At 46.8% G+C, this 26,611-nt stretch overlaps 1 protein-coding gene across 5 annotated transcripts in view; it reads left to right on the top strand.

The window, feature by feature from the left end:
• ARMC9 (armadillo repeat containing 9) overlaps positions 1-26,611 on the top strand; it is a 114,651-nt gene that overhangs the window by 28,771 nt on the left and 59,269 nt on the right. For 4 of the 5 annotated variants that reach the window (XM_090056018.1, XM_090056016.1, XM_090056017.1 and 1 more), the window contains exon 10: positions 17,981-18,016. The exons of the other annotated variant lie outside the window; for it this stretch is intronic. In XM_090056018.1, coding sequence (XP_089912144.1) covers positions 17,981-18,016 — 36 coding nt within the window. The remainder of the gene's footprint in view (positions 1-17,980; positions 18,017-26,611) is intronic. 5 annotated transcript variants of the gene reach the window in all.

The raw sequence follows: 26,611 nt of genomic DNA, 5'->3' as shown, positions 1-26,611 counted from the left end.
GTTTAAAAAAAAATCATGGTTAGAAATGGAATTAGAGCCCTGTATGTATGCTTCCGAGACATCTTCATTGCTCATAATACACGTAACAAGCCACATTTTGGGTAAGTCTGTTTAGGCATGCATTGTGTCTGTCTTAGTTCCATTGCATCCAGGCTGTGAGAGGAAAGGTCTTAACTCTTGACTGTGGGCCCTTCTCCAACTGCTTGAGGTTTTTCCCTCAATTTGTCTTCCCTAGTTGCTCCATATCCGGTAGCATAGCAGATCCAATGCAGCTCTTTTCTTGTTCTGTGCATCTCTACGCTGAGAAAAGGTCAGCTTTGCAAGGTGCTTAAAGATACACATGGACAGTAATAAGTGACACTTACACAGTCATTTGGGAAGGTTAGTCATGTAGCCCCATTGAAATCTAGAGCTCCAATTGCGAGGTTTTAAATGATCTAAATATATTTAGATTAAATTGTGAGATTTTTAGATTAAATTATTATTATTGAAAAATTTAAGATCTTTTTAGCTAATCTATTTAGTCGAATTTCCTTTAGATTTCATTAGCCAAGCCACTGTAATATTAAAATATTGTGTGCCCCAGCATGGTTGGTCTTAAACTAAAATCATGATTTTCCCTGGTTTTTTCATAGATTTCATAGACATTAGGGCTGGAAGGGACCTCGGGAGATCATCGAGTCCAGCCCCCTGCCCAAAGGGCAGGAAGTCAGCTGGGGTCATAGGACAAGCATGACAAGCACCCAGGCTTCCTAACTGTGTGGCAGTAGTTTGGAAAATGTAATGGGAACAGTAAAAGGAAGCAGGAGTTAATGCTTCTCTGATTTATTTATTTATTTATTTACCATTCTAACCAATGTTTATAACACCCATAAAACAATGGGCACATGTAGTTCTTTTTATAACTCTCTTGTAGAAAGAGGAGAAGATTGTAAAAGAGGAGAGGCGTGTAAAAAAAATAAAAATAAAAAAAGCTCCAGCTCTGATTTAGTCTTTGATTCCAGGGAAGTTGATAGTCCCTGTATGGTTAGGTTTCCTTGTAGTACATTGTACTGGTTGGGATTCTTTGCCTTGCCAGGGTATTTTGAGGAGCTGCACATGTCTTCGGATAGCAGGGCTCATTATGATACCAGGATTTCACCTTTTCTGTCTTGTGCCAGGGCTCTGTGCACTTTGGTTTTCGCCACCGATTCCAGGGCTTTGTTATTCCAATAACCACATTCTGCTTCCCACTCTTTATCAGAGCCCTCCGTTGTTCCTGTCTTCCTGGGGTTGTGTGTGTTCCCCCTTGACAAAGGGTCCATCTATGCCACCATACCCCACTCTACCTCTGTATACCTCCCTTCCTTCACTATGGTCATTTCCCTTTTACTGTCTGGAAGAGAAGTGTTTCAAGGAATTAATGGGTTAAACTCTATTTTGAGGATGAGCAGGGGATATTATGTTCAGTAGTATTGTCAACCTCTTTTTGCTCCATAGAGTCAGAGAGGTACCTGAGCCCTTCACTCTGCTGCCCACATGATAGGCCTGCAGCGTGCCTCCCATCTCCCCTCTCTGTTTTTTACACTTCCCTGCAGATCAGTTGGGTTTCACCCAACTGCCCAAAATGTTCCCTGGAATTTGAGCATTGGTCAGGTATGGCATCAGAAGTGACCATGTTGTATCCATACAGATGGAGAAATGGCATGAGGCTTCACCTGTCTCAGGTGCCCAGAAAGTTGTAGGCCTTACCTTTACTAACTGTCCATTCTTAGCACCAGATGAAATATGTTGTTGCCTGCACAAGTTCATGCCTCTCTGAACCATTTGCTCTTTAAGGTGCCACTATGCCCTATCAACTGCGTGACTGGGACGAATACGGCTAACCACCTCTGCCTTCCCCAGCCTTTCTTAGCAAGTCTTCCATTCTTGCACTGTTGCAGCTTGTCCAGTGTTAACAGTAGTGGGAGTGTTAATGCAGGCGGGGAAATATTTTACTGCCTGGTCCTCTAGACCAGGCGTGTCAAACTCATCTGGCCCCATGGGTTGGATGAGTGGTGCAGGGCTGGTCCATGGGCCAGATGAATGATGCGCGACTGACTTGCAGGCTACATTGGGCCTACAGACCTATGTTGTTTGTACCCCCCCCTTCCCACCCATGAACCTGCATGTTGGATTTAGGGCACACGGTGCCTGCTCCGGCGAGTCTGGGGCACATATTGCATGTGGTGTGTGCCCCAGCACTGGTCCTGGTCCTAGTCCAGGACTCATGGCATACAGTGCCTGCCCCTAGGGTCACTGTGTACAGCGTGGGCCCCGGAGTGGCTGGAATAAACCCTGCATGTGTTCTGGACTGGCTGCATCGTGTATGGCCCATGTCCCGGACCAGCTGTTTATAAGTACTGCATGTGGCATGGGTCCTGGGCTGGCCGGCTTGGGTGTTGTATGCAGTATGTATCCCAGGCCCTATGCATGGGTTGACTCCAGGCCCAGGGGCTGCATTATGGGACGCTGCGGGCCATATCTTTGACTCCCCTGATCTCTCCCTGTCCTAGCTGGGTTGGATGAGACAGTAGAACTGTTGGTGTCCCACTGCTTTTCCACATATTCCCACTCTTCCTGCCACCAGTGGAGGTGGGGTGGTTATGATGGTGTGAAAGTGTGTCCCATAAAAAGCTGATGTAGCTCTAGACCATGTTTGCAGGGTGGATTCCTCTCTCCAGCCCTCCTTGCAGTGAGCAGCATCCTATCTACCTGGAGACACTATGTCTAGATAAACTGGAATTTGAACGTATGGCCCAGAAGCCATTTTGCACTACCTCTCTGTGTGGACACGCATTATTCTATGCCAATAGTTCTCAGCCCTTTTAGCCTCTCGGCACCCTTACATAACTATTCCTAATTTAGCAGCACCATGGTTGAGGATTGCTGAGATCAAAACCAAATTCGGAATGGTTATGGAGGGAGACCACGAGGATGAAAAGGGTTGAGAACCACTGCTCTAATTGTTGTAACGGAGGCAGGGACTGGACCTCACCCCACTCAGCTCTGCTCTTTCCACCATCTGCCTTCCCCCTGCCACAGGTCTGTACCTGAAGGAGAGGGGCCTGCCATGCCACTGAAAGTTGCTCTTCCAGCATCTCACCAGGTTCAGGAGCGTGGGTGGACAAGCTAAGCCAAATAGCACAGTTTTGCAGCCCCTGTCTGCCCCTACCCCTCACATGGGGCACACTGCTCCATATATGAGGTGGCCAGCAAAAGGGCTGCTAAGGCACTGGGGAGCAATGAGAGCTGCCAGATCACCCACCACAGGCACCGCTTGTCTGTAGAAAGCAGGGGCAGGCATGGGATGCCTGACAGAGAGAGGAGAGTGCTTACCTCTTCATGCAAGGGCTGGGCATTGCAGCTCCCTTGAGCACCCCAGCTGAGAATCACTGTTCTGTGCCAGGAGTGACTGTGTGTGGTCTCTGCTGCTACTGCTACTTGAGCTAATCAAGGTAAAACTAGCTTGGTACACCTGTAGTAGCTGTTCTGGGCTATTTGCCCATGAAGGAAAGGTCCTAGATCCTGATAGTTATCCTGGTCATATGGTAAGATGAACATGACATAAGCAACAACAGTTGCCCCACTGGGTCAGAACAGCAGTCCTTCTAGCCCCATACCCTGTCACCCTATTTGGGGCTAGTACTGAATGCTTTAAAGGAAAACTAAGAAGCAGGGCACACGTCACTTGGAAGACTGGTGTGCACATGTTGGCATTTATGGGATTCTTTATTGTGTTCATATGATCTCTTCAGTTCTGCTGAAATATTCTCTTTTGGGAAAATACTGTGTCAAACAGCTCCCTCTTTGTTCTTCCATTTTTGGTGGTCACTTCCAAGTCTCTGAGCAGGAACTGTAGGCATGTCTGCATTAGAAAATTCTCCGCTGTTCTGTTTAGGCCACCACAGCTATGTCAGCAGAGCCTCCTAGTGAACATGTAGCATTTTCCTGCAGGCACAGGAAGTGTGTGGCATAGGCTTGCCCTTACTGTAGCAGGCAGTGGCGTGCCCAAACATGCTGCATTGCTCCTTGCTTGCTATCTCCCTCTCTGGAGTGGAGCTGTAGACAGGCTAATTAGGAAGTCCATGGGGTGCAGGCAGGCTAATTAGCATCCCAGTTTCCCCATGCAGATGGTGCTAATTTGGCAGCTCCCAGCACCATGTGAATATATCTCCCTTCCTTGAGGGTTAGCGTGTGTGAAGCAGTGCGATGTTTGGGCATGCTGCTGCCTCTGTAAATTTGCGCCATGGATGTGCCCTAGCCCCATGGCTCCAAATGACGTAAGTTCAGGTGCCCAGGTGCACATACCACAATCCAAGAGTTTTGCTAGCATAGCTAGATGCATGGGAGTGTGTTCTGCACTGCTAGATGCATGGGAGTGTGTTCTGCACTGCTTTCCCCAACCCCACTCCTTGCTGACAACTGCCATAGCTGTTGCCAGCACAGTTCTGCAGAGTCTGTGACTTCCTACAACTATAATTGAATCAGGGAATCCAGTTATAACCTAGCTGTCCCTGATCTGATTACAGCAGAGGTAACATTTGGTTGCATGGATGGAAGGTGATCACGTTTGCCATAAGCAGGCTATAACCTGGCACTGCCAAAGGCTTTTACCAGGTTTTGGAGGCAGACCCTACAGACTCTAACCATATTACACCCAAGGTCCTTGTCTCAGTCCTTTCATCCATCTGAATGATAGATGCCTTGTTTGTTGTGGGGTCAGACAGCGTGCCTTTTGTAATCACTCCAAGTATGTGAACAATGAACGCTGCAAGACACCAGCAAAGTTAGCAGTACAAAAACAGGTGCATTCAGCCCAGATGCCTAAAAAAAACTTGACTGACTTGGTTTTGTACAAACTCAAGCACTGCAAGTGCATTGGTTTCTGTAGGCTAAATGCACTGCCGCATTTTCAGCCTCTGCTGACCCAGAAAGTGAGAGGCTGGCACTCGGTCAAATCCAGATCACTCGCTACGAGCCTACTGAGGCAACCCATCATACTTTCTCTTAAGTTTTCCCAAGGACTGGTTATTATTTAGTTAGATACTGTTGTCGTGTCTTGAAATGATTTCAAGTTTTTGCATAAGCTTTGAAATAAGGCTGGAGGCGTTGTGTCCCAAGCTCCCACTGGTCAACATTGGAGCTAACAACGTGTGTACTGGGTACGTGTGGGAGGTCGCTTCACTGCGTATTTTAAGCCTGTTAGAGAGACCAAAATTTAGTCTCCCAACAACTCAATCCCTTTTCCAAAGCTAGTTGTGGCTTGATGCATAGCCACTCGGGTAAGTGGCAAAGGAAGAGACGTAGATAAAGAGAATTCCTTTTCTCTTCCTCCCCCCTCACTCATCACTGAGGCAGAATGAGGAAAAGTTAAAAATGGGACTGAAAATATATATATATTTTTAAGTTCAGGCATCAAATATGGTTTTGCTTCCTCCCATTTCAACAATTTCATTAAGCCTTTTATAGCTCAGCTTCTGCCTGTATCTTTGAGACTCAGGTTTGTTCCTGCCCCTGGGTTGTCAAGGTCAGACCATCTTAAATCTGTTAGTCCTGGCTTGGTTTTAGTATTTCTAGCGAGGTCAGTGAAAAGGAAAAAGGGCTAAGAATGACAAGGAGGTTCCTTTGTTTGCTGACAGGTAGCCCTAGACTTTTACTTAGGTACATAGAAGGGATCACAAAGGCTGACATGAGATTAGGCCTCCACTGTTATCTGAGCCATGAGGGGTGGAAAATAGTCATGTGTGCTCAGCAAACTGTCTGGAAGGAAAAGACGCTGCCTGCATTTGCTAGTACAAATGGGGGACCTTGCTCTGCACTCATTGCGTATCAAATCCCAGTTCAGCTTTATGCTCAGTGCTCTTTGAGGTCTCTTCTCTGTTCTAACAAAGGACCTGGTCTGTCCTCAGAGGGCACAGCGAGCACTGCAGTGTGTTTTGTCATGTCACAGCCACTGGTTTCGGGCACCCATCAGTGACCACGAATGTCAGAGAAGTGATGTGCATTGAGGCTGTACACCGGAGGTGTCAAACTCACCTTGTTCCCTGGACTGGATCCAGACATCGGACTCCCTGGGGGCCAGATCAAGCCCAGGGCACGTAGTGGTGGCAGCTCTAGCTTGGGATGCCACTCCAGCATGTCTCATGCTGCAGTAGCAGCTCTACCTCTGGCGTGGGGCACATGGTGGCAGTGGGGCCAGCAGCTGATGACATGGGGCCACAGCACTAGCTATGGGCAAAATGGCTGAAGAGTGACTGGGGCTGAATCAGCCCTCACTTGCCCTTCTGCATCCAATTGCCGTGACCACTGGAGCCCAAGGACCCTGAATTCTGCAGCAGGCCACTTCTCCTCAGCTCCTGGTGGCCCACCAGTAGCCTGGTAGGCTGGATAGAGGAGCTCCATGAGTTGGATCTGGCCCACAGGGCCATATGTATGACGCCTTTGCTGTAGATAAAAATTCACTGTTTTTACAAAGAAACTAAGGCTGTGTACTTGACCTCTATCCTTAACAGCAGTTTTCATTTGTTAATCTTGATTCCTAGTGCATTGTGCTTGATGTAGATAATTTTTTTCTTGGGAAAGTATGATAGTGTAATAAAGAATTCTATGGTCTCTGCTTACCTGTGAAATTGTAATATAAGCTGGCTGGGCCTATTGATTACTAGGATATGCTGTTATTGCACAAGTCCCCACATCCTGCTGCCATTTTCTGTCGGTTAAAGGGCAATTCTTGTGTCCCTGAAGCACATTCATAGGAAAAGGTAAACCCCAAAGCTAGATGTTCTTACTGGACTGACTTTTGTGACTCAAGGGGAGGATTTGTTTGGTAATGAAACAGAACCGGATTATTTGCATTGGGATGGTTTACTGTTCTTAATAGGTTGCCAGATTAAGAACAAGACACTCAACTAGCTGCTGTCACTTTTTCTCGTAAAGGCACACCCTCTCTGATGGAGTAAGAGCACAGGCACAATCCCACACAGCTGATCAGAGAAGCAGTGCCCTTTGAAACTGTAGCACAGCAAACAGCTGGTGTGTCTTGCTGCAGCCTCATACCCCCTCCAAGTTCACCAAGTCTTTGTAGGGGGATTAGGAGCCTCGCCTTGGGAAGAACCCAGATTCTACTGAATCTTTTATTGGAATGGCTCATGAGTTGGAAGAGGTACTTTTCTTGTGACCTAAGGGGAGGATACTTGTGCCTGGAAGCTTGTCTGACAGCTCTCCCAAATATAGAGCTGGTCTGATCAAAGATATCACCAGATAGATCTTGCTTCTCGCATTCCCTGGACTACCACAGCTCCTGTGATGCTATTGCTTTTATGACTTGGGCATGCAGATGCATGACAAACAGAATCAAGGAGGCGATACTTCCTTTTTACTGGGCATTGGTCTGACCGCAGTTGGAATACTGCATCCAGTTTTGGGCACCACACTTCAAGAGGGATGTAGATAACCTGGGGAGGGTCCAGAGAAGGGCCACTCGTATGGTTAGGGGCTTGCAAGCCGAGCCCTACGAGGAGAGACTAAGGCACCTGGACCTTGTCAGGCTCCACAAGAGAAAGTTGAGAGGCGACCTTGTGGCTTCCTATAAATTCATCAAAGGGACGCAGAAGGGAATTGGTGAGGCTCTACTCACCAAGGCGCTCCTGGGGGTTACAAGAAATAACGGCCATAAGCTAGCAGACAGCAGATTTAGACTGGACATTAGGAAGAACTTCTTCACAGTAAGAGTGGCCAAAATCTGGAATAGGCTCCCAGGAGAGGTGGTGCTCTCCCCTACCCTGGGGGTCTTCAAGAGGAAGTTGGATGGGCATCTGGCTGGGGTCATCTGAACCCAGCACTCTTTCCTGCCTATGCAGGGGGTTGGACTCAATGATCTATTGAGGTCTGTAGCAGGGCACTAGGGTGCCTGCTACTGGATAATCGTAATATGGGCTCAGCTGCCACTCACCAGGGCAACACAGGTGTGGGTTGCTGGGACAACCGGTTGGGTCAGCTGACCAGAAGGGGGCAGGGCCTGGCCTTTATAAACAGTAAGGCCGAGGCCAGAGTCAGTTCCCCTCTGGCAGCCTAAGAAGCGGGAGCTCTGCTGGAGCAAGCAGGGCGAGCAGAGCTCCGCGGGCTTAGTACGGAAGCCGGATGGCTTGAGCAGTGTTGGCATGATGATACGGGGTGGAGAGGACCCTGACAGGGATATGGATGAAGGATAGCCAGGTTGGCTTAAGATTTGTGTTATAGCCAAGGGGCATTGGTGTTTTCTGTTTTTGGTTGTGTAACACCGGAGGACTGGGTGAGGCTATAGGGGTGGAGGAGGCCTCAGGGGAGCTCCCCAGTAGTGTGGGGGGTTCCTGGCACCAGAGAGGGTGCTGCGTTTTGGGGTGTCCCGACCCCGGCCCCAGTGCGGGCGATTATCGGGAGGAGCCCTAGTGGGGCATAGGATCCGAGGAAGGGGTCTGGGGCCAGGTAAGGCCGAGGCTGCCTGAGCCCCGGTGCGGGTGAGGAGCACGAGCAGGGTGAGGCACAGGCCTTGGTTGGGCGCAAGACCCAAGAAGAGGGTCTGGGGGTGGGGCCAGGTAAGGCCAAGGCTGCCTGAGCCCCGATTCTGGGAAGCCCGAGTCGGGCATAGGATCTGAAAAGGGGTCCGGGGGCCAGGCACGGCTACGGCCACCTAGCCCCGACTGCGGGAATCGCATGGACATAGGCCCCGGTGTGGGTGGGCGTGAGCGCAGGGGAGCGTGGAGAGACAGGCCCCAGTGCGGGCGAGGGCGCGTGAGCGCGGAGAGACAGGCCCCAGTGGGGCAGTGTCTGTGCGGGAGAAGCCCCAGGAGAGGGCGAGAGCACACGGAGAAGCCCCAGGAGAGGGCGAGAGCACAGAGGCAAGGCCCAGAGCGGGTGGCGGTATAAGGGCAAGGCCCTGGTGCAGGCTGCGAGAGCCTGGGAGACAGGCCCCGGTGCGGCAAGGGCCGCGAGAGAAGCGAGGGGGCACCCGTGGGGGCGCAGGCGGGCAATTGGACAGAGCCCCGGTACAGCAAGGCAGGCACCGTGCCAAGGAGGGCAGGAAGGCAGCCTCCCTTTGAAATTTACCAGCAAGACGTGGCAGGTGAGAGAGGGTGCATTCGGGACCTGATTTGGCACGGTAGGTAGGGGCGCTAGGGGAGGTCATGGCACCCCTAGAGGGCGTCCTGCCACAAGGTCCCTTCTGACCCTGACATCTGTGAATCTCCATGGCTGTAAGACTGACAGCTGTCTAATGCCACTAGTTTCAGGGGTCGGGATCTCAGAACGTGGAGCCAAAGCAGCAGCTGTAGCAACGAGTTAAAAACCAAAAACGGATTTAAAGATTGATCAAGTTCCAACTTTCTGAAGTTCATTTGGGCAGTGAACAGGTGCGGGTGTTGATGGACAAGATTAAAAATGTTTGCACGCAACGTTTTACAATAGCCCCACCTCAGGGCTGAGTCACCTGTGGCCTGTAGCCCAAGCGCTGCCAATAATGTTGCTTTCTTTTCGCTTATATAAAATTTGGACTCGGATGAAGCGTTAGAACCCCTTTGAGTAACAATCATATCTTACTTTGATAAAGTAGTGCTTCGTAAGTAATGGATTATGCCCTTGCAGTCATCTGTCTGATGCAATCTGTGCATGGCCTAGAGCTAGCACCGTACCTAGACTCCTGGCGGCCCTGGGCGAACATTTAGTTTTGGGCCCCCCTTTGCCAGAGATAATGCTAATAATAATCAGACAACAGGAAAAAAAATTACCATTTTCAGATTCCCTTTCTATCCGGACCCCAAATGGCTGCTTGGTTCACCCATGCCTGTGTCCGGGTCTGCCTAGAGGGTGAACAGAGCACTGCAGATGACTTTGAAGCATGGCAAAGGGCAAGCAGACAGTCATACCTGCCCTTAGAAGCGCTATAAAAATGGCAGAAGTGCTCCCAAAAGAATCCCTGATCAAGCAGTCACTCCTTGAAAGCAGTGTGGGTGGGGAGAGGGCAAGCAGAGCAGCAGGACAGTATCCCTCTGTTGAAATCCCCTGGCTGGAGAGCATGCTGCTGCATAGAGCCATGGCAGTTTTGGAGTCCTTCAGCCAGGGCCGCATGGGCAGGGAATTGTACGTCTGTCTGCAGCTGAGGTCCCTGGTAGACATTTCATATGTTCTGCATTTAACTGCAATAAATTCAGACCAGCTGTTCGTGCAAAGTAATTACGACATGATAAAAGTGACTAGCCAGCTATAAAAAAACAACAACAAAGGAAACAACCTGCTATAAAGTTAGTGCTTGAAAATGTATAACAACTCTATAGTTGTTTTTTAGCTAGCTTTCATTTGAACGTGTAGCCAGGGCCCTGAAGTGCTGTGCTTCTGAAGAGCTTCAAAGTGCAGCTGTATTTAAAGACCCTCAGATGTTACATCTGTCTATACCGCAAGAGCGGGGCTGTCTGGCAGGTGGTAGCAGGAGTCTTTGAAGCACGGCAGCACAGCTGGAGGTGGCTTGGGCTGCCTGCACAGCAGTGTCGGGGTGTGTGTGTGTCTGGTGGGAGCTCACGCTGCTTGCAGGGCAAAAGAATGGGCTTGCACAGCAGGTTTGGGCTCCTGCAACAGAGGTGGTTTTGCTACTGGTGCAGCATGGAGGTCCCAGGAGCCCACATGATATGTGGCCCCCAACGGTGCACATCCCAGGGCCCATGACCAGTAGTGTGTGTGGTCTACGCTTCTTTGAAACTGGACAGCCCTGTCCTAGAGAGCTGGCATTAAGGGGCTTGATCCTTCAAAGCTCTGAGGAGTCTATCATAATCCTACACCACTCCGAAGCAGGTGCTTAACCTGAAGCACACAAGTAAGGCTCAGTGATTTCGAGAGGACTGCACACATGCTTGTGTGCTTAGAGTTAGGCATATGCATAAGCCAGGGGCTCCTGACCTGACCTTTTTAGTCTCAGGGCCCCTCTTGAAAAGTCCCAGCTCTTTACTTTCACTTGTTTTCTTAACTGGAAAAATACTAGAGCAATTGTTCCATTGCAAAGAACTCAGGAAGATCAGCAGGTCAGAATGGTTTGGACCTTCTGGATTCCTATTTGAAATTTCTGGGTTTATCTCGAGCATCATGTAGGTGTTTGCACACCTAACAATGCGAATATAGCGTGGCACCTTGAAGCACCCATAAAGGATCCCACAGCACCCTTCTTGAGACTCAACAGCTTAAGCATCGTGCTTGATTGGTGCCAGTATAGCCAGCATCTCATAGGCTAACGCACGAGTACTGCAGCCAAGCAGACCTGGTTTTGGCCATCCACTTTAAAACTATTTTCTGAGTTTAATTGAAAAGTTGTAGGTGCATTTATTTTTAAAGTTTTCTGTAGTCCTATGTGGTCATTTGGCAGGGACAAACCAAGGTGTGTATCTATAAATGATTAATTTAAATACAGTCATATTTTAATGTTTGCACAAGGAACCCTGTCCTACACAGATTTAAGTATGAGTTGTCCCTAAATAAGACTAAGAAGCAGAGAAAACTCTTGTGCTAGTGGCAATGTCTTTTATTAGACCAACTAAATAGTAGCAAAAAAAAGTCTTTGTTTACAAGCTTTTGGATCCAAACACCCTTCTTCAGGCACAGGAAAATCCAAAGATTATAAAAGTTCTTCCAGGTAGAAAAGAAACTTCATCTTGCACGGCGAAGTCAGGGATGGTGTGGTTCCCTTGGGTCTCGAAGTCCATTTGTGGAAAAAGTTGCTATGTGAATATGCAGATTAGGCAGCAAGGCCAAGCTCCAGCAGTTTTCTTCCCTGATTACTCACTTTAAGTACAATTCTTCATATGCTTAAATTTTTATAGGACTGACCCTTAAATTTTACCTCATTAGGTCATATTGGAGATCAGTTTGTCCATGGTTTTGTTTGTGACTCAAAATCTCTTTCCAGATATTTGAAAAGCCCCTTAAAAATCTAAGAAATTCTTACAAGAAAAGCTGAGGAGTTTACCATGACCATCTAACCATGTTGAACCTTGTCTTCACTGGGATTTTAGCATGTGCTAACCAGTACATTGTAACACAAAAATTGCCTTTTTTTATTTGGTGAAGACAAGGCCTAAGGTAGAGTCTGAGCCTTTTAGAATACATTGGTGGTCGTGTGCTAGCTAATGCATTCTAACAAATACCCTTTTGTCACACGGGAGACAAAGCTGGGAACTATTTTTATCTATCGTGGCAGCTTGGGGAATTTAGCAGGTATTGGCACTTTTTCCTAATCGCGTTCTAAAATATGTTAATGCTGAAATACAAAACCCTAAAAGCCAACAAAGATCCTAATATAAAGAAGGTAAACTGGGGGCTGCGGGGAAGGGGAATGTTTGAAACCAATGGAACTGCTGAGTATCGGGCTAAGGATAAATTGCTTCCTTTATAAAACTTTTTATCAGCAAACTTGTAGGTGCGCCTCAATCACTGTGGGATTGTCATATGTTCAAATGGTTGCCTGCATACATTGGTCCTCTATTTAATTAAATTAAAGTCCTTAATCTTTTTATCTGAAGAGCTTATTACATTTTTCATTGATGTTTGCTGTTCCATTGTCTTCTATTTGCATTTAGTAACTAAATTGTAATGCTCTTTGCACTGTACTTATCCCTCTGGCCAGTGATGGATTGCTTTTGGCAAGGTCTCTACAGTACAGTGAGAAAAGTGCGTACTTATTTTTTATCACACGTTGCATCTGTGTAAAGTGGCTATGTAGTTTATGAAGGGCCTGTAATTCAGTTAAGGCCTTGCTGACGTGGCATCTTGGTTTTATTCATTTTGCCGGCTGCGTAGTGCCCTCTTTTCTTGTGTTCTTCCCCTAAAGCCTGCCTCCAGCACACTTTAATTTCTAAGGCATCAGTAAAGAGTCTTAATCTGTAGCAAGTGCTCCCTTTTTTGTCAAACGCTATCCGCAGTAGAGTTATCTTAGTAAGCACAGTAGCTGAGCTCTAACTTATTTTTAGCTATCCAGAATGTGCTCATCAAGCATGCTGCGGGCAGGTCATTTTACAGTCAAAATACACATTTTGTCAACCAATATCTGCCTCAAAGAGACTCCAAGAGAAGGTATTTTGATCTTTTCCACTTCCATGGAGGAGAAAGTGCTGATATTAGATTGCTCAGGTAATGCAGGAAGAAAACTGCCCTCCCTTCTTAACAAAGAGAAGTTCTGCTTTCCTGGTGCTGCAGGCCAGGTGGGAGATATTTTGCATTTAAATAAAATTTATTATTTTGGGGAGGGAAGAGATAAATTGGGCTCGTATGTCTTATTCCCCCTGTTCTGGCCCAGGCGTCATGTTTGGAAAGAGCCTCCTTACAGACATCCTTAAAATTGCTTCCTTTATCCTCTTTCAACTCCCTCCTTAAAACTCTCTTCTGTAATGATGCCTAGAAAAACTGCCACAGAGGTTAAGCCACTGGTACATTTAGACAGCGCTGACCCATGTTGTCTCATTGTTCTTCTGTTTGTGTCCATCTGTTTCCTGTTGTCTTGCAGCACCGCTGGGGCAAGTACCATCTTCTTGTTCTGTGTTTGTACAGCACCTAGCGCAAAGGGGATCCTGGCCCTTGTCTAGGGCTCTTAAGCACTACAGCTGTGCTTCACTACAGGTGGATCTCAATCAGGGTGCCTTGAGATCCTTTGAGGAGTGCCATGGCATGCCATGCAATATGTTAGGTGTGCAAACATGACTTGCAAACCAGACCCAGAGATTTCAAATAGGAATTCATAGTGTTAAAAGCATCCTAGCTTGTTGTGGGTTTTCTGAGATCTTTGCACCAGCAGAGTTGCTCTAGTACAGGGCTAGGCAACCCCTGGGACATGTGCCAGCGTGTGGCACACAAAGGCATTTTGCTTGGACCATGTTTCTCGGGGTGGACGGCAAGGGAACCGTGCGAGGCCCAATCCAGTGCAGCCCAGGCCCCTTCCTTATCGTCTTCCTTGATGCATGCATCTGCTGCTGGCACCAAGCCGGACCAGGGCACCATGGACCCCGATGCAGCTGCTTGCAGCTTTCCCACTGCCAGCTGCAAGCAGCCCAGGCTCCGTGGCTGGCAGCAGGGGCCCACCTACAGCCCAAGCCGGCTGTGGCAGGCACCTGGGAGGCTGCAAGGTGGCTGTACCAGAGCGCGCAGAGCCACAGCCTGGCTTGTTGCTGGTGGCAGGTGCACATGTGTCTCGAGGTGGATGGTAGGGAAGGGGCTGGGGCTGCACTGCCACAACAAGGATCGGGTCCCTTGCAGCTCCCCCTCCATCCTCCCCTGGCATGCCAACACCTTACATGCCGAGGTTGCAGGTGTTTTTGACACTCTGCCCAAAAACATTGCCGATCCCTGCTCTAGTAGTTTGCTGCACTCAAAAAAATGAGTGAAAAGTAAGCTGACATTTTCCAAGGGGGGCCTTGAATCTAATGAGAGGTGCGTTGAGGCTGACAAGGTTGAGAACCGCTGCCCTATAGTAATAACGAATAAGTAAAAACCATAGGTGTCGGCATTTTGCAGGAAGACACAGGGAACACTGTCTGCCAGTCATGGTGAAGAATTCCCTTACTTCTCAAAGGATGGAACAGGACCAAAAAAGCGAAGTTTAGGGCTGGAAGGGACCTCATGAGAGCATCGGGTCCAGCCCCCCTGCTCTGGGCAGGAAAGACTGCTGGGGTCAAATAACCCCAGCAAGGTGTGCATCCAAAATAAGGTGCTTGGTGATTGCAGCGGCTACCTGGCCTGGAGGGGAGAGTGGGGGGTTGTCACTTATCTGCATAAAGTATTCTCTGTACAGAAACTGGACCCAAATCATTGATCCTTGCTTAATCTATATGGGTGCCAAATTGTGGACACTTTTACTTTGGATCATGGATGTTCTTTTTAGACTTAACACCTATTTCAGTTAAAGCAAAACAGGGAGCTTTGAATCCGAAATGGGAGTCCTCGACCAAATCTGTATGGAAATAATTAAGGTGTAAATCACCACTGATTTAGTTACTTCATCTTCAGTTTGTATGTACTTAAACCGCGGCTCACCTCTAGGAACTCACCTCTGCTCAGCTGTGGAGCTGCTTGGAGCGGGGAATTGCTTTAAACCACCACTACTAATTTGCACAGTTTTCACTCTGTGCTGTTGAGAATCCCCAAGCAGTACAAGCCTGGAGGATATCATAGACATTAGGACTGGAAGGGACCTTGAAGATCATCGAGTCCAGCCCCCTTAAGTACATACAAACTGAAGATGAAGTCAAAGGACCCCAGCAAGATAAGTATCCAAACTTTTCTTACCAGAGTCCAGAGTAGGTGCCTGCACCACCTCCAAAGGGAGTCTATTCCAGGAATTGGGGGCTCGGACATAAAGAAGTTTTTTCCTAAAGTCCAGCCTAAAATGGTTTTGGAGGAGCTTGTGACTGTTTGACCTTGTCATCCCTTGGGTGCTCTGGTGAACAGGCTTTCCCCCAGATCTTGATGCACAGCCCTTATATACTTACAGGCTGCCACCAGGTCCCCCCTGAGCCTGTGCTTCTCCAGGCTGAAGAGTCCCATGGCTCTCAGCCTCTCATCATAAGGCCTGTTGTTCTGTCCTCTGATCATGTGCATGGCTCTCCTCTGGACTCTCTCAACCTTCTTGAATTGTGGAGGCCAGAATTGGATGCAGCACTCTGGCTGTGGCCTCACCAAGGCCGAGTACAGCGGGAGGATGACATTCTGGGATTTGCTAGAGAAGCATCTATGGATGCAAGCCAGAGTTTTGCTTGCTTTACCAGCTGCAACATCACATTGGTGGCTCATGTTCATCTTGTGGTCAGTCATGACCCCCAAGTCCCTTTCGGCCGTGGTGCTAGTGAGCGTAGCACTGCCAAGCCTGTAAGTGTGATGCGGGGTTTTTTCCCCAAAGTGGAGTACCTTGCATTTTTCCATATTGAATGTCATCAGGCTTTTATCCGCCCACTTTCTAAGCCTATCAAGGTCAGCCTGGATCATCAGCCTATCCTCAGGTGTGGATGCCTACCTCAAAGTTTGGTGTCATCAGCAAACTTGACCAGTCCACCTCTGACACCAGTGTCACATCGTTAATAAAGCCGTTAAAGAGAATAGGTCCAAGGACAGAGCCTTGGGGGACACCACTGGTCACAGAGCACCATGATGATTCACTTCCGTCAACCACCACTCTGGGTCCAGCCTCGGAGCCAGTTTTCCAGCCAGCAGGCTGTGATGTAGCCAAGGCTGCAGTTGGCCAGTTTTTTCTGCAAGGAGATCATGGGACACCAGATCTAAAAAAGGCTTTTTTAAAATCCAGATATATGACCTCAATCTCTTCTCCTGTATCCAGGTGATATGTCATCTGGTCATAGAAGGAATTGAAATTGGTCAGGCAAGACCTGCCCATGGTAAAGCTGTGCTGGCTGTCCCTCAGGATGTTGCCATCACCCAGCTTGTTAAGAATGGTCTCTTTGGTAATTTTTTCCAAAATCTTTCCAGGCGTTGAGGTCATGCTGATAGGCCTGTAGTTCCCCGGATCTACTGTCCTCCCTTTCTCGAAGATGGGCACCACATTGGCCTTCTTCCAATCTTCAGATACTTCACCTGAGTACCATGCATGCTCAAATATCTTTGCCAGTGGCTGGGCTATGATGCCTATCAGCTCCTTAAGTACTCTGGGGTGCAGTCTGTCAGGACCAGCTGACTTGAAGGTTTCCAGCCTCTCAGGGTCTTCCTTTACAAGGTCTACACCAATGTTGGATATAAATTCACCCTCACCCTGGTCATCTCACATCACGTTAGGCAGGGTGGTCCTTCTGGGCTGGTGAAAACCCGATGCAAAATACCCATTAAACAGGTTGCATTTTTCCTGGGTGTCGGGTGTCAGATGTCCCATCTGGTTTAGCAGGGGTCCAATCTTACTCTTGTTTTTTTCCTGACTCCCCACATATCTGAAAAAGGACTTTTTATTGTCCTTGATACGTGTGGCCAGTTGGAGTTTGGTTGCAGCCTTGGCTTTCCTGGTTTGCTCCCTACAGGTATGGACTAGTGCAGTATACTCCTCCTTTGTGGTGATTCCTGTCTTCCATCCTTTATGAGCCTCTCTTTTCAGATGTAGGAGGTCAGTGCGTTCCCTGCCTAGCCAAGGGGGCTGCTGTGCCCTTTGCTACCTTTCCTCCAAGATGGGATGAACATCCCTTGTACTTTCAGGATCGCTCCCTTAAAGAGCAGCCACTCATCTTGTACTCCCCTCCCTGTCAAGGTGACCTTGATACCTGGACAGTTACCTGAATTGGCATTTCCTGGTTAAGACCGGACCTACTGCCATCTCTGGCTTTATCTGTATTAGTATCTTTACAAGTACAGCTCCAATATACCAATGCAAGAGATATAGGTGTATTGGCATGACTATCTGTGAAAATTCCTGCCCTTAACCAATGTTATAATTATGCAAAAGCTGTGGAAAAATCAGGTGTCTGAAACAAGCCTAGTATTGCTAATTAGCAACCCTAAGCTTAAACTAGTATTGCTAATTAATCACTACACATCTTTGAGTGCGATTTGTGTTTGCACATAACGAATCCTTGGATGCAACGCTTTGATTTGTGGTGAACCAAACTAAACTACGTCCCAGAAGTTTTACTTTAATGCACCAGGAAGACTTTTAAAGCATCCAGAAAACCTGCTGATGCAAACAAGCACACCACTGCAGTGCAAGAAAGGGCAAAATACATGCTGTGTACAAATGTCATCTAGGCCTACCTAGGTTTAAGTCTCACAGTCTTGCATGCTTACCTTCAGTGCAGTTTTACAGGAAGAGAAGGTGCTAGCACCTGTCTCTGCACTCGGTGGTCTGTTATTCTTGAACTAATTTTGATTTCGTTTTGTTTTGAACAGTTTTTTTTCCTCTGTGTGTGATTTCTGTTAACTTATTTTTTTTCAATCTTCTTTATTTTAATGTCTGCCCATAAAGGGATGTTACTCTATGAGCCCTTGTGATGACGGATATGTAAGTGTCTATATCTTTATATCTTTCACATTGCCTGCTGCAGCTTGTGACATTCTGTATTTCTGTACCTTTTGCTCTCTGTGTAGCAGTTTCATTAGCTAAATTGGGGTTGGTACTATGTCACCGACTGTTAAACAGTAGAGTTATGATATAGTTGTCTGGAAGGCTTTGGGATGCTTGCATGAAGGGCAGAACACCATTTCTAACACAGTTAGGTCTGCCTAATACATTTAACACACAGCACACCAATGAAGGAGCAGCCTTTCCAATGATGGAGCAGCCTCTGTGCAGCCTTTCCAAAAAGCACATCTTTTTTTATACAGACATAGAAAATGGTGGTTTGATCTGTGAGCCTCAATACTTAACACTTATATAACACATTGCATTTTCACAGCACTGAGCAAACACCAACTGACCCCAGCAGCCACCTTGTGAGTAAGCAGTAAAGATGATTGCTGGGGAGCGATACACATTCTTTTCTCCCAGTGGAATTGCTCCTGGTGTCTTTTTTATTTATTTATTTATTTATTTTTACTTCAAAATGTGACCTGGCACACACTCTCCATCAAAGACATTATCAAACTCTTTCATGCCTCAAAAAATAGATCATTTTCTTTTAAAATTTACCCATAAAAATAGTACACTGAGTGCTGGCTGCACCTTCTGCAACCCAGATGGAGGTTTGTATTCTGGCAACTGTACAAATGCATCACAAGCATCTGAAATTGCCCACAGACAGTGCATTCTTTGCAGACAAAGGAAATTAGTCTGCTAAACAACCCCACACCTAATCAAACCTTAAAGAGCTACTAACACCTCCTTTTAAACATGTCAGTCAGCGTTCTGTTTAGAAAATCATCCCCATTTGTGTCTTTTCTGTGCTAATCTGGCCCTTATTACAGCTGTTTGAATAAAATTGGACTTTTTCTCCTCTAAGTGATCACTTGTGACTTTTACTTATTCCTCCACTGAAATTACAGTGAAGGCTGTAGATCGTAGCCCTTTTGGAAAACCTCTTATTTTAGGAAACGAAGTCAGATGGCCTCTGACTGCCCTGGATCACATTTTTTCCTCATGTATTTTGGAAACTCTTCTCTCTTGGTCCACAGAGTAGAATCCAGCCCAACCTGTATTAGAATATTATCTCAGTTAGGCAATCCATGTCAAGTGAGACCTTGAATGATCATTAAAGATGGTATTTGCTTGGTGTCTGACATTCCTGTCCTTTCTCAGGAGTCTGTTTTGAGGTGACAAGGATTGATTTCAGCTGTGGAATTTAGCAGGGACAGAACGAACCTTAGAGCAACAAAGTCTTGTTTTCCATGAAGATGTCCTGCGTTGAATATATATTATATGCAGAATTGTTTCAGAATACATGGATTGTCTCAAAGCTATCCAGAAAACATCCATAAACTCTCTTGTGGAGGACACTGTTGAGCATATATAGGAGTGGGATTTTTTCTCTCCCTTCTTCAGTGTCAGCATTCAATATCCTATTTCTTTATTCCTGTCCTCTATGTTATATCCTGGTGGACAGCCCTTAAATTCATGTGTAATCATGCTGTAATATCATGGGGAAATACCATACTATGGTACAATCAGTCCTAGACTTATATTATTTATAATGGAATTATTTAGAAGAGCTATTTTATCTGAGAAGAGAGAATTTTGCTTAAGATCAAATAGTGAATGTACCCATACAATCCTAGACAACGAAGATTGGCCAGGACCTCAGGAGGTCACACCTTGTAGATCATCAGGTCCAACCCCCTTCCCTGGGCAGGAGAGAGAAACCAGACTCAAATGGCTGGGGTCATTTGAGCCCAGTTTTTCTCTCCTGCCCAGGGCAGGGGGTCAGACCCAATGATCTACAAGGTCCCTTCCGACCCTAAATCTATGAACCTAGTTCAACCCCCTGCTCAAAGCAGGACCAGCCCCAACTGCATCATCCCAGCCAGGGTTTGTCTAGCTGGGCCTTAAAACCCTCCAAGGATGAAGGAGACTCCACCACCTCTCTAGGTAACTTATCCTGGTGCTTCACTGCCCTCCTAATGGGTAGGATGGCAGCTGTAATCAGATACTAAAAACACTTGCCAGGCTTTTGGCTGGGGCAGTTTGGCTTAGCTCCAGTGACTTCACTGAGCTTCACTGAACTCTGTTCATGTACAGAAGCTCAGAATCTGGCCCGTTATAGGTTGCAAGTCAGATTTGTGTTGGCACTGAAGCAGTATGAATAAAATACAAGTTCCAGACTTGAGGCCTTTATTATTTACATTTCTGGGAACTAGCAAGAGTGGCCAATGAACCCAGACTTTGGTCTTGCTGGTTATATTTTTAAGAGACCTTTTATTTTGACTCTAAGTTCTGTTGCACTTACATAAACCCCAAGCACTTCCCATCATGTTTTACACAAGCCTTCACCATTGCAACTGGTAGAAGACAAGGCGGGGTGGCACCGTAGAGACAAACTTGTTCAGAAAGGCAAGAGCTTCTGTAGAAATCAGCCTTCTTCCTCAGATGCTGGGATGTTGGCTGTCTTCTATAAAACTTTTGCAGCTGAATGAGTTAGTCTCTCAGGTGCTTCCCCCCCCCCCCCCCGACTTCAGATGAATGTGGTCGCTGCTACCTTTCACCACTGTAACCAAGATCAGAATCTGGCTTTCCACTTTGGGTTGGACCAGATAACCGGCGTGTACATCAAAGGGGGTAGAAGAGTTAATGTGCTGAATGCAGGGTTTCAGTATTTGCTGAAATCAACCTTAGGTTTGGCTCACAGATGAACTGCATCTGTTTTCTTTTACAAACATTGATTTCCCTCTGAACTTTTTGTTTTATTCACCCCATTCGCATTCATGCCTCGCTTCTCTGAGGAATGAAAGGCAGCCATCTGTAGCTATTTTCCATTGCGACTGAACTACTTAATACAGCAACTGGATTGGCTTTGGCAAGAACTAATGCAGCAGCATTTGTCATAGGCCTGTGACCCTGCCAAGCTGACCTGTGCATGGGCTAGTACTTTTTTTTGATTTCCTTATTTAAGGTACTTAGTCTCTGCTAATGCTTTTTCTTATGGAGAGCCGAAAAATGGTTTGGCCCTAAAATATTGTTTCTGTGGACATCTTGTTCCAAATGAACTCCCTGGGTATTACACACAAATATTCACGTCCTGTATGTTACTCAGAGTCCATCATTTGACTGGTAGCCTGTAAACTACAGTTATGCAAAGGGCTAAAATAGATCAGGACTTGTTCCAGACAAGGTAAGATCAGGGGCACATGCCCGTCTTAAAATGTCTCCTGAGCCGTCCTTTTAATTTCAGCTTATTGTAGATCAAGAGGAACCATGTGTGTTGGGTAAGCTCAGAAGGCAGAAGGAGGCATTATCTGGGACCTTAATGCACAGATCCTGGCGTCAGGACATCTGAATTCTCACGGCAGCTCTCATAGTCTGACCCTCTTCCTTCTCCACCTCACTTACGCAAGTAAAGTGAGAGAGTAATATTTACCTGTCAACCTTACAGGTGTTTTATGTGGCTTAATTTACTGTAAGGTGCCTCAAGGTCTTTGAATGAAAGAGTGAAAATGTTTTTATAAATACTTGGCCCGACTTTTTTTTTCCTCTGGCTTTCCTGCAGTTGTTTATGATAGCTGTTTGGAAATAAACCCGGGTCTCCTGCATCTAATTTCCCCTTCTGCTGGATCCGCCATGAATTCAAAATCCTTTGCCCAGGATGACATTGTTTGTCCTGTTGCCATAGAAATGGCTAAGATGTCAACAGATTGACAGTATTACTTCACTGGAAGAAACAGGGAGGAGGAATAAATGGGCTAGTGAAGGATCAGCAATTTTAGAGGTAAAATGGGCTGTCTCACCTCGGGTAACTCCGTGGACTTCCTTAAGCAAAGCAGTCTGTGCTGCCATCAGCAGAGACAGCAGTTTAGACCTTTTCCAAGCATATGCTCAATTCCCTTGCCCTTTTTGGTAAGTTTTTAAGAAAAGGGCTTTACATTTTCAAATGTATTCCCAGTGTGAAAGTTTGCATTTAAAGACAGCAGGGATTGCTTTTTAGGAACTTAAAAATAACATTTTATTCAGTGGGGAAGGCCAGATTTTCCCCTGCTTTTGCCCCTGTGGAGCAGAGAGTGTCCTGACCCGGGAACCAAGAGGGTTTTGCTGCTGAGAAGGGAAGGGGTGACTGCCTTACCCTCAGCATCACTATCACACATGATTTATCTGAGGGTCTTTGAGCCCTCAATCTGTGTCGTTCCTCTCTCAAAACCCGTTCTTTGGGGGCATCTCCATGGCCTCAGTCAACCAGCATGTTGAATGCACCTACAACTACCCGAAGACGAAATGTTCTCAGGACAGCTACATCCACATGGGGTGAGAGAGGAAATAGCCTTGTGCTAGTGACCCACGGTTGTCACAGTACATGTGTTAACCCAGAGTAGGGATGTGCCTTGTCAGGGAGACTGAGAGGTTGCTTTGCAGATCCAAGTGGAGCTCAGGCCCACGTGCTGTTTTTATTGACGCTAGCATGCAGTGGCAGGGCAGGGCTGCTGTAGAAGCAGGTTTTGTGGTTTATGTAAAGATGTTTAACTGAGCAAATATCCCAAGATTGGAACTTCTGGGACAGGTCCCAAAGGGCGAATGGAAATAAACAAGACAACAGAAAGGCCCAGTGAAATGTGAAGGAAGTTCTGACATACCAGGGCCTACCATATATTAGCTTTGGCAGGCATATGTGCTGCAGCTCTGTGCTGTGCATGTGCCCTTCCCAGGTTATTGTGGGACAAGGTAGCTCCCAGTTGAGGGAAGAGTATTCTGGCTTGGGAACAAAGCACTAAGTTAAAATTGAAGCATTAGTGGTACATTGGTTGATTTACTCCACATTCCATTCTTGGGTTATAGAAACCCTGTTGAAGAAAGCTGTAAGCTTCTCAGTGAAGAGTGTCTCCGTGGGTAGAAGTGGCCACAGTATTAGGAAAAATAATGGTGGCATTTTACTTGCATATTCTGTTCCAAGAGTGAATGAACTGAAAGGTTATTCATGCCTAATCAGCTGGACTAAGGACAGAAATTACACACAGACTAGTATAAGTGATTGGAAACCAGTTCATATCTAACACAACAGAAGTTCAGTGCATATAAACTGCTTTCAAAATGGCCCAAACCAGTTTAAGGTAAACCTGGATGGATGTAGTATGAGATTTAACTGATTTAGTTTAAACCATTATATTGAATTTCTGTCCCAGATCCCCTCCAGATTCAAGTTAACTCATAGTCCCCCAGCATCCTAGGATGCCTTGTGTCTCCCCTCCAACCCCCACATAAAGGGTGGGCAGGCTAGCTTTGGCTCGAGCTGTCTGCTTCAGCCAAGCATGGAAGTGTGCTCTAGCACCTCCTGGCTTCTGGCCTGGGCCACTGCAGGCAGGTGGCTGCATTTCCAGAATCAAAAGTGAATATCTGTTCATTTGCTTATCGGTTCAATCTACACAGCTTAGACTAACGCGCAAAAATTGGATCAATTCAGCCTTGGGTTTTTTGACTGTCTATACTTGGTAGGGTCTAAGAATGCAGTTGTTGTACAACTGTCCATTCTGCACGGCCTTGCATTTCTGAATACACCTCAGGTGATTGTCCAAAGGTGAAATGAAAGCATCATGGGCATTGAACTTGTAATCTTATAAACCATAACTGTTCTTGTAACTGTATTTTCTGCTTTTTTAAAGGACCTTGGCAGAAATTTAATAATTCAGTAGCAGTGTTCTACTGCCATTTTTGAGCTCATAAAATTATTTAAAAATTGAGATCCAAAAAAGTAAAAAGGCCTTCGTAGCAAAATTACTGGTATTATTTTTTTACGTTGGTTTCTCTTAATTTAATTTCTTTAGCAGAGTCATTCTCTGGCATAGCCAGACACTAAATAATCTGTCTGACTTCTGCTTGGGCGTTGGTTAACAGACCAGAGCATTCAGTTTTCCAATTTCAGGGCAAAATATTAAAAAATAGTTAGTGCTTGTACAATGGTTTCCATCAGTCCATCTCAGAGCATTATACAAAGAGGTCAGTATCATTATTGTTTTTTTAAAGGTCAGGAAACTGAGGCACTGGGAAATTAAATGAATTGTCTACAGTCACCCATCAGGTTGCTGATAGAGCCAGGACTGTAATGTAAATAAAATGCATTTATCTTTTGGGAGCAGGAAAAACCTGCTGCACTAAGCTCAACTCCTGTCCCTAAGAGACAGATCCTGCCAGGCTTGCTAATGCCAAGTAGTGTCTCATGCCAAAAGTAATTTCATTGTCTTCAAGAATCTGGCCTAAAAAAAATGCTATGCTTCATCCCTACCCACAACACAGGTAAAAGGCTAAGCCTCAGAAAAGTCAGTTCACCTCCCAGTGGACCCAACCGCTCAATACAGTCAAGGCCTGGCAGAGGCCAGAATCTCACAGTTGGCAAGAGAGTCCTGCCCACAACAATCGAACATAGGAACTGCCCTCACCCGCTCCCTGGTTCTTTGGGGACTAGGCACTCGCTCAAAATTAGCCAGTTATCCTGTCCTATGCAAGTACTTTGCTGTCCTTACCTATCTGCCCCAAGAAAAAATGCTGAGTTTTTAGGTCTTTCAGTAAACTTTATCTCACCGTGTCAGACTGACTGTAAGAATTCCCATAGCCTGTGTGTTCTTCCAACCAGACTTCCTATTGCTCGAAACTGGGGGGAAAAAGACAACCCCAACCCAAAATCCCCATGAAACAAGGCTGAGGAAGCCTTGAATGGAAGCATGCATCTTCTTCTAGCATGCATGTCTATTAGTTTGAGTTTGGCAGTACATGTGATCTTTACTACACATCCCAGAAGCACTGGAAGGGAGGATTTCCCTGAAAAACTCATCTTAAGACGTGGAGATGTTTTACCTATGTCTGCTTTCTCTTGTAATGATCTGCAGCATTTCCCTTACCGCCACAGTCATTAGTCTCTTTCTGCGATTTGCATTTTGCATTTTCTCTTTCTTAAACATGCTGCTTATAGGGCCGTGTGAAGCTTCAGGCGGTGATTCGATTTGGAGGAGATTTGGCCCACTTCAGTGGCCGAATCTCCAAATCCAAATCGAATCAGGGGACCAATAAAAGGCCCAAATCGATTTGAAGCTCTCCAAAGCTTTGGAAAAGATTCTGAGAGCTTCGATGATTCGGGTAGTCCCTGCAGGGAGCTGAAGCCAGATTCGGAGCTGGTAGATAGGGTTAGGGGAGGGGGCCCCTGCCAGGCCTCATCCTTTGCCTGCTCTCGCAGGCTCGCCACCCCCACCCGCTCCCCCAGCACCCCCATGGCTGTCCTGCCTGCCCCAGCTTCCAGCGCTTTAATAAAAAGCCCCAACTCACTGGGTGCTGCCAGGCAGGGAGCGGGGGGCAATCCCTGCTGCCCCACACTGTATGGGGGGCTCTGGCATGAGCCCCCCGACCCCCTCCATGCTCCCCCAGCCCACCCATGGGTGCCCTGCCTGCCCCAGCTCCGGCCCTTTAAGAAAAGAAAAAAATCAGTAAAACCCTGGGACTCACCGGCTCCTGCAGTGGCCTTGAGGGGCTTGTGCAGAGCCCCATGCATTAGGGGGCAGTGGGGGGCAGCAGGGATCGCCTCCCGCCGGGCAGGAACTGACGAGTGTGGGATTTTTCTCAGTTTTTTTTTCCATAAAGGGCCAGAGCTGGGGTTGGTGGGACAGCAGGTGGGGTTGGGGGGCTCATGCAGAGCCCCCCACACAGTGGGGGGCAGTGGGGATCACCCCCCTGCCTGGCAGCACCCAGTGAGTGGGGGCTTTTTTTTTCCCCAACTGCGGGGAGGCAGGTGGGGCAGCCATTGCTGGGCTGGGAGAGCAGGCGGGGGATGGGCCTGGGCAATTTGGAGATTTGGCAGCAGCCAAATGTCCGAATCACATTCTCCCGAATCGATTCGGGACAGTGATTCGAATCACTGAATCGAATGACTGTCCCCCAAATTGGCCGAATCCAAATCCAAAGCGAATAGTAGCTGCTTCACATAGGCCTAGCTGCAGAGTCACCGCTGTCTTGATAGCGGTGGAGCTGATTGAGGTGGTAGAAATAATTTGTGACTTCATTTCAGGCTCAAGTAGGAGATGGTGGCTTTTGATCAAGGGAAGGGTTTCTTAAAACAAAACTTACCTTTGGTAGCTAGCCACATGTCAAAGAAAGTGAGTAATAAGTTTAAGGTAATGATACATTCAAAAAACTTTTCCACTGCGAAAAGCAAGTGCTGTAACATGGGAGAACTGCTGTCAAGATAGGTTAATCTGAAGGCCTAAGAACCTTTAATTTCCTATTGTGTGCAAGTCATTCATTGACTTAAACATAATATGGAATACCTTCTAATGCAACTCACTATAGGCTTATCCCGTTTCAGAGAGAAATGTTCCTCGTATTAGTAAGGATACTTCTGACCATTGTGAAATCGAAGTGTTCAATGCTATGTCAGATGGAGAAATTCAATATTCTCTATGGTATTTCATGCCCTTTGTCTTCTAAATCTCTCGGTTTTAAATTAGACAATAGACATTGATTTTATAGTCTCTCTTGAAA

This window comes from Crocodylus siamensis, chromosome 6 (genome assembly GCF_052110815.1).
Source record: "Crocodylus siamensis isolate JL-2025a chromosome 6, ASM5211081v1, whole genome shotgun sequence".
NCBI lineage: Eukaryota > Metazoa > Chordata > Crocodylia > Crocodylidae > Crocodylus > Crocodylus siamensis.
The sequence above is the reverse complement of the archived record's forward strand: the minus strand, read 5'-3'. Positions and strand labels throughout refer to the sequence as shown.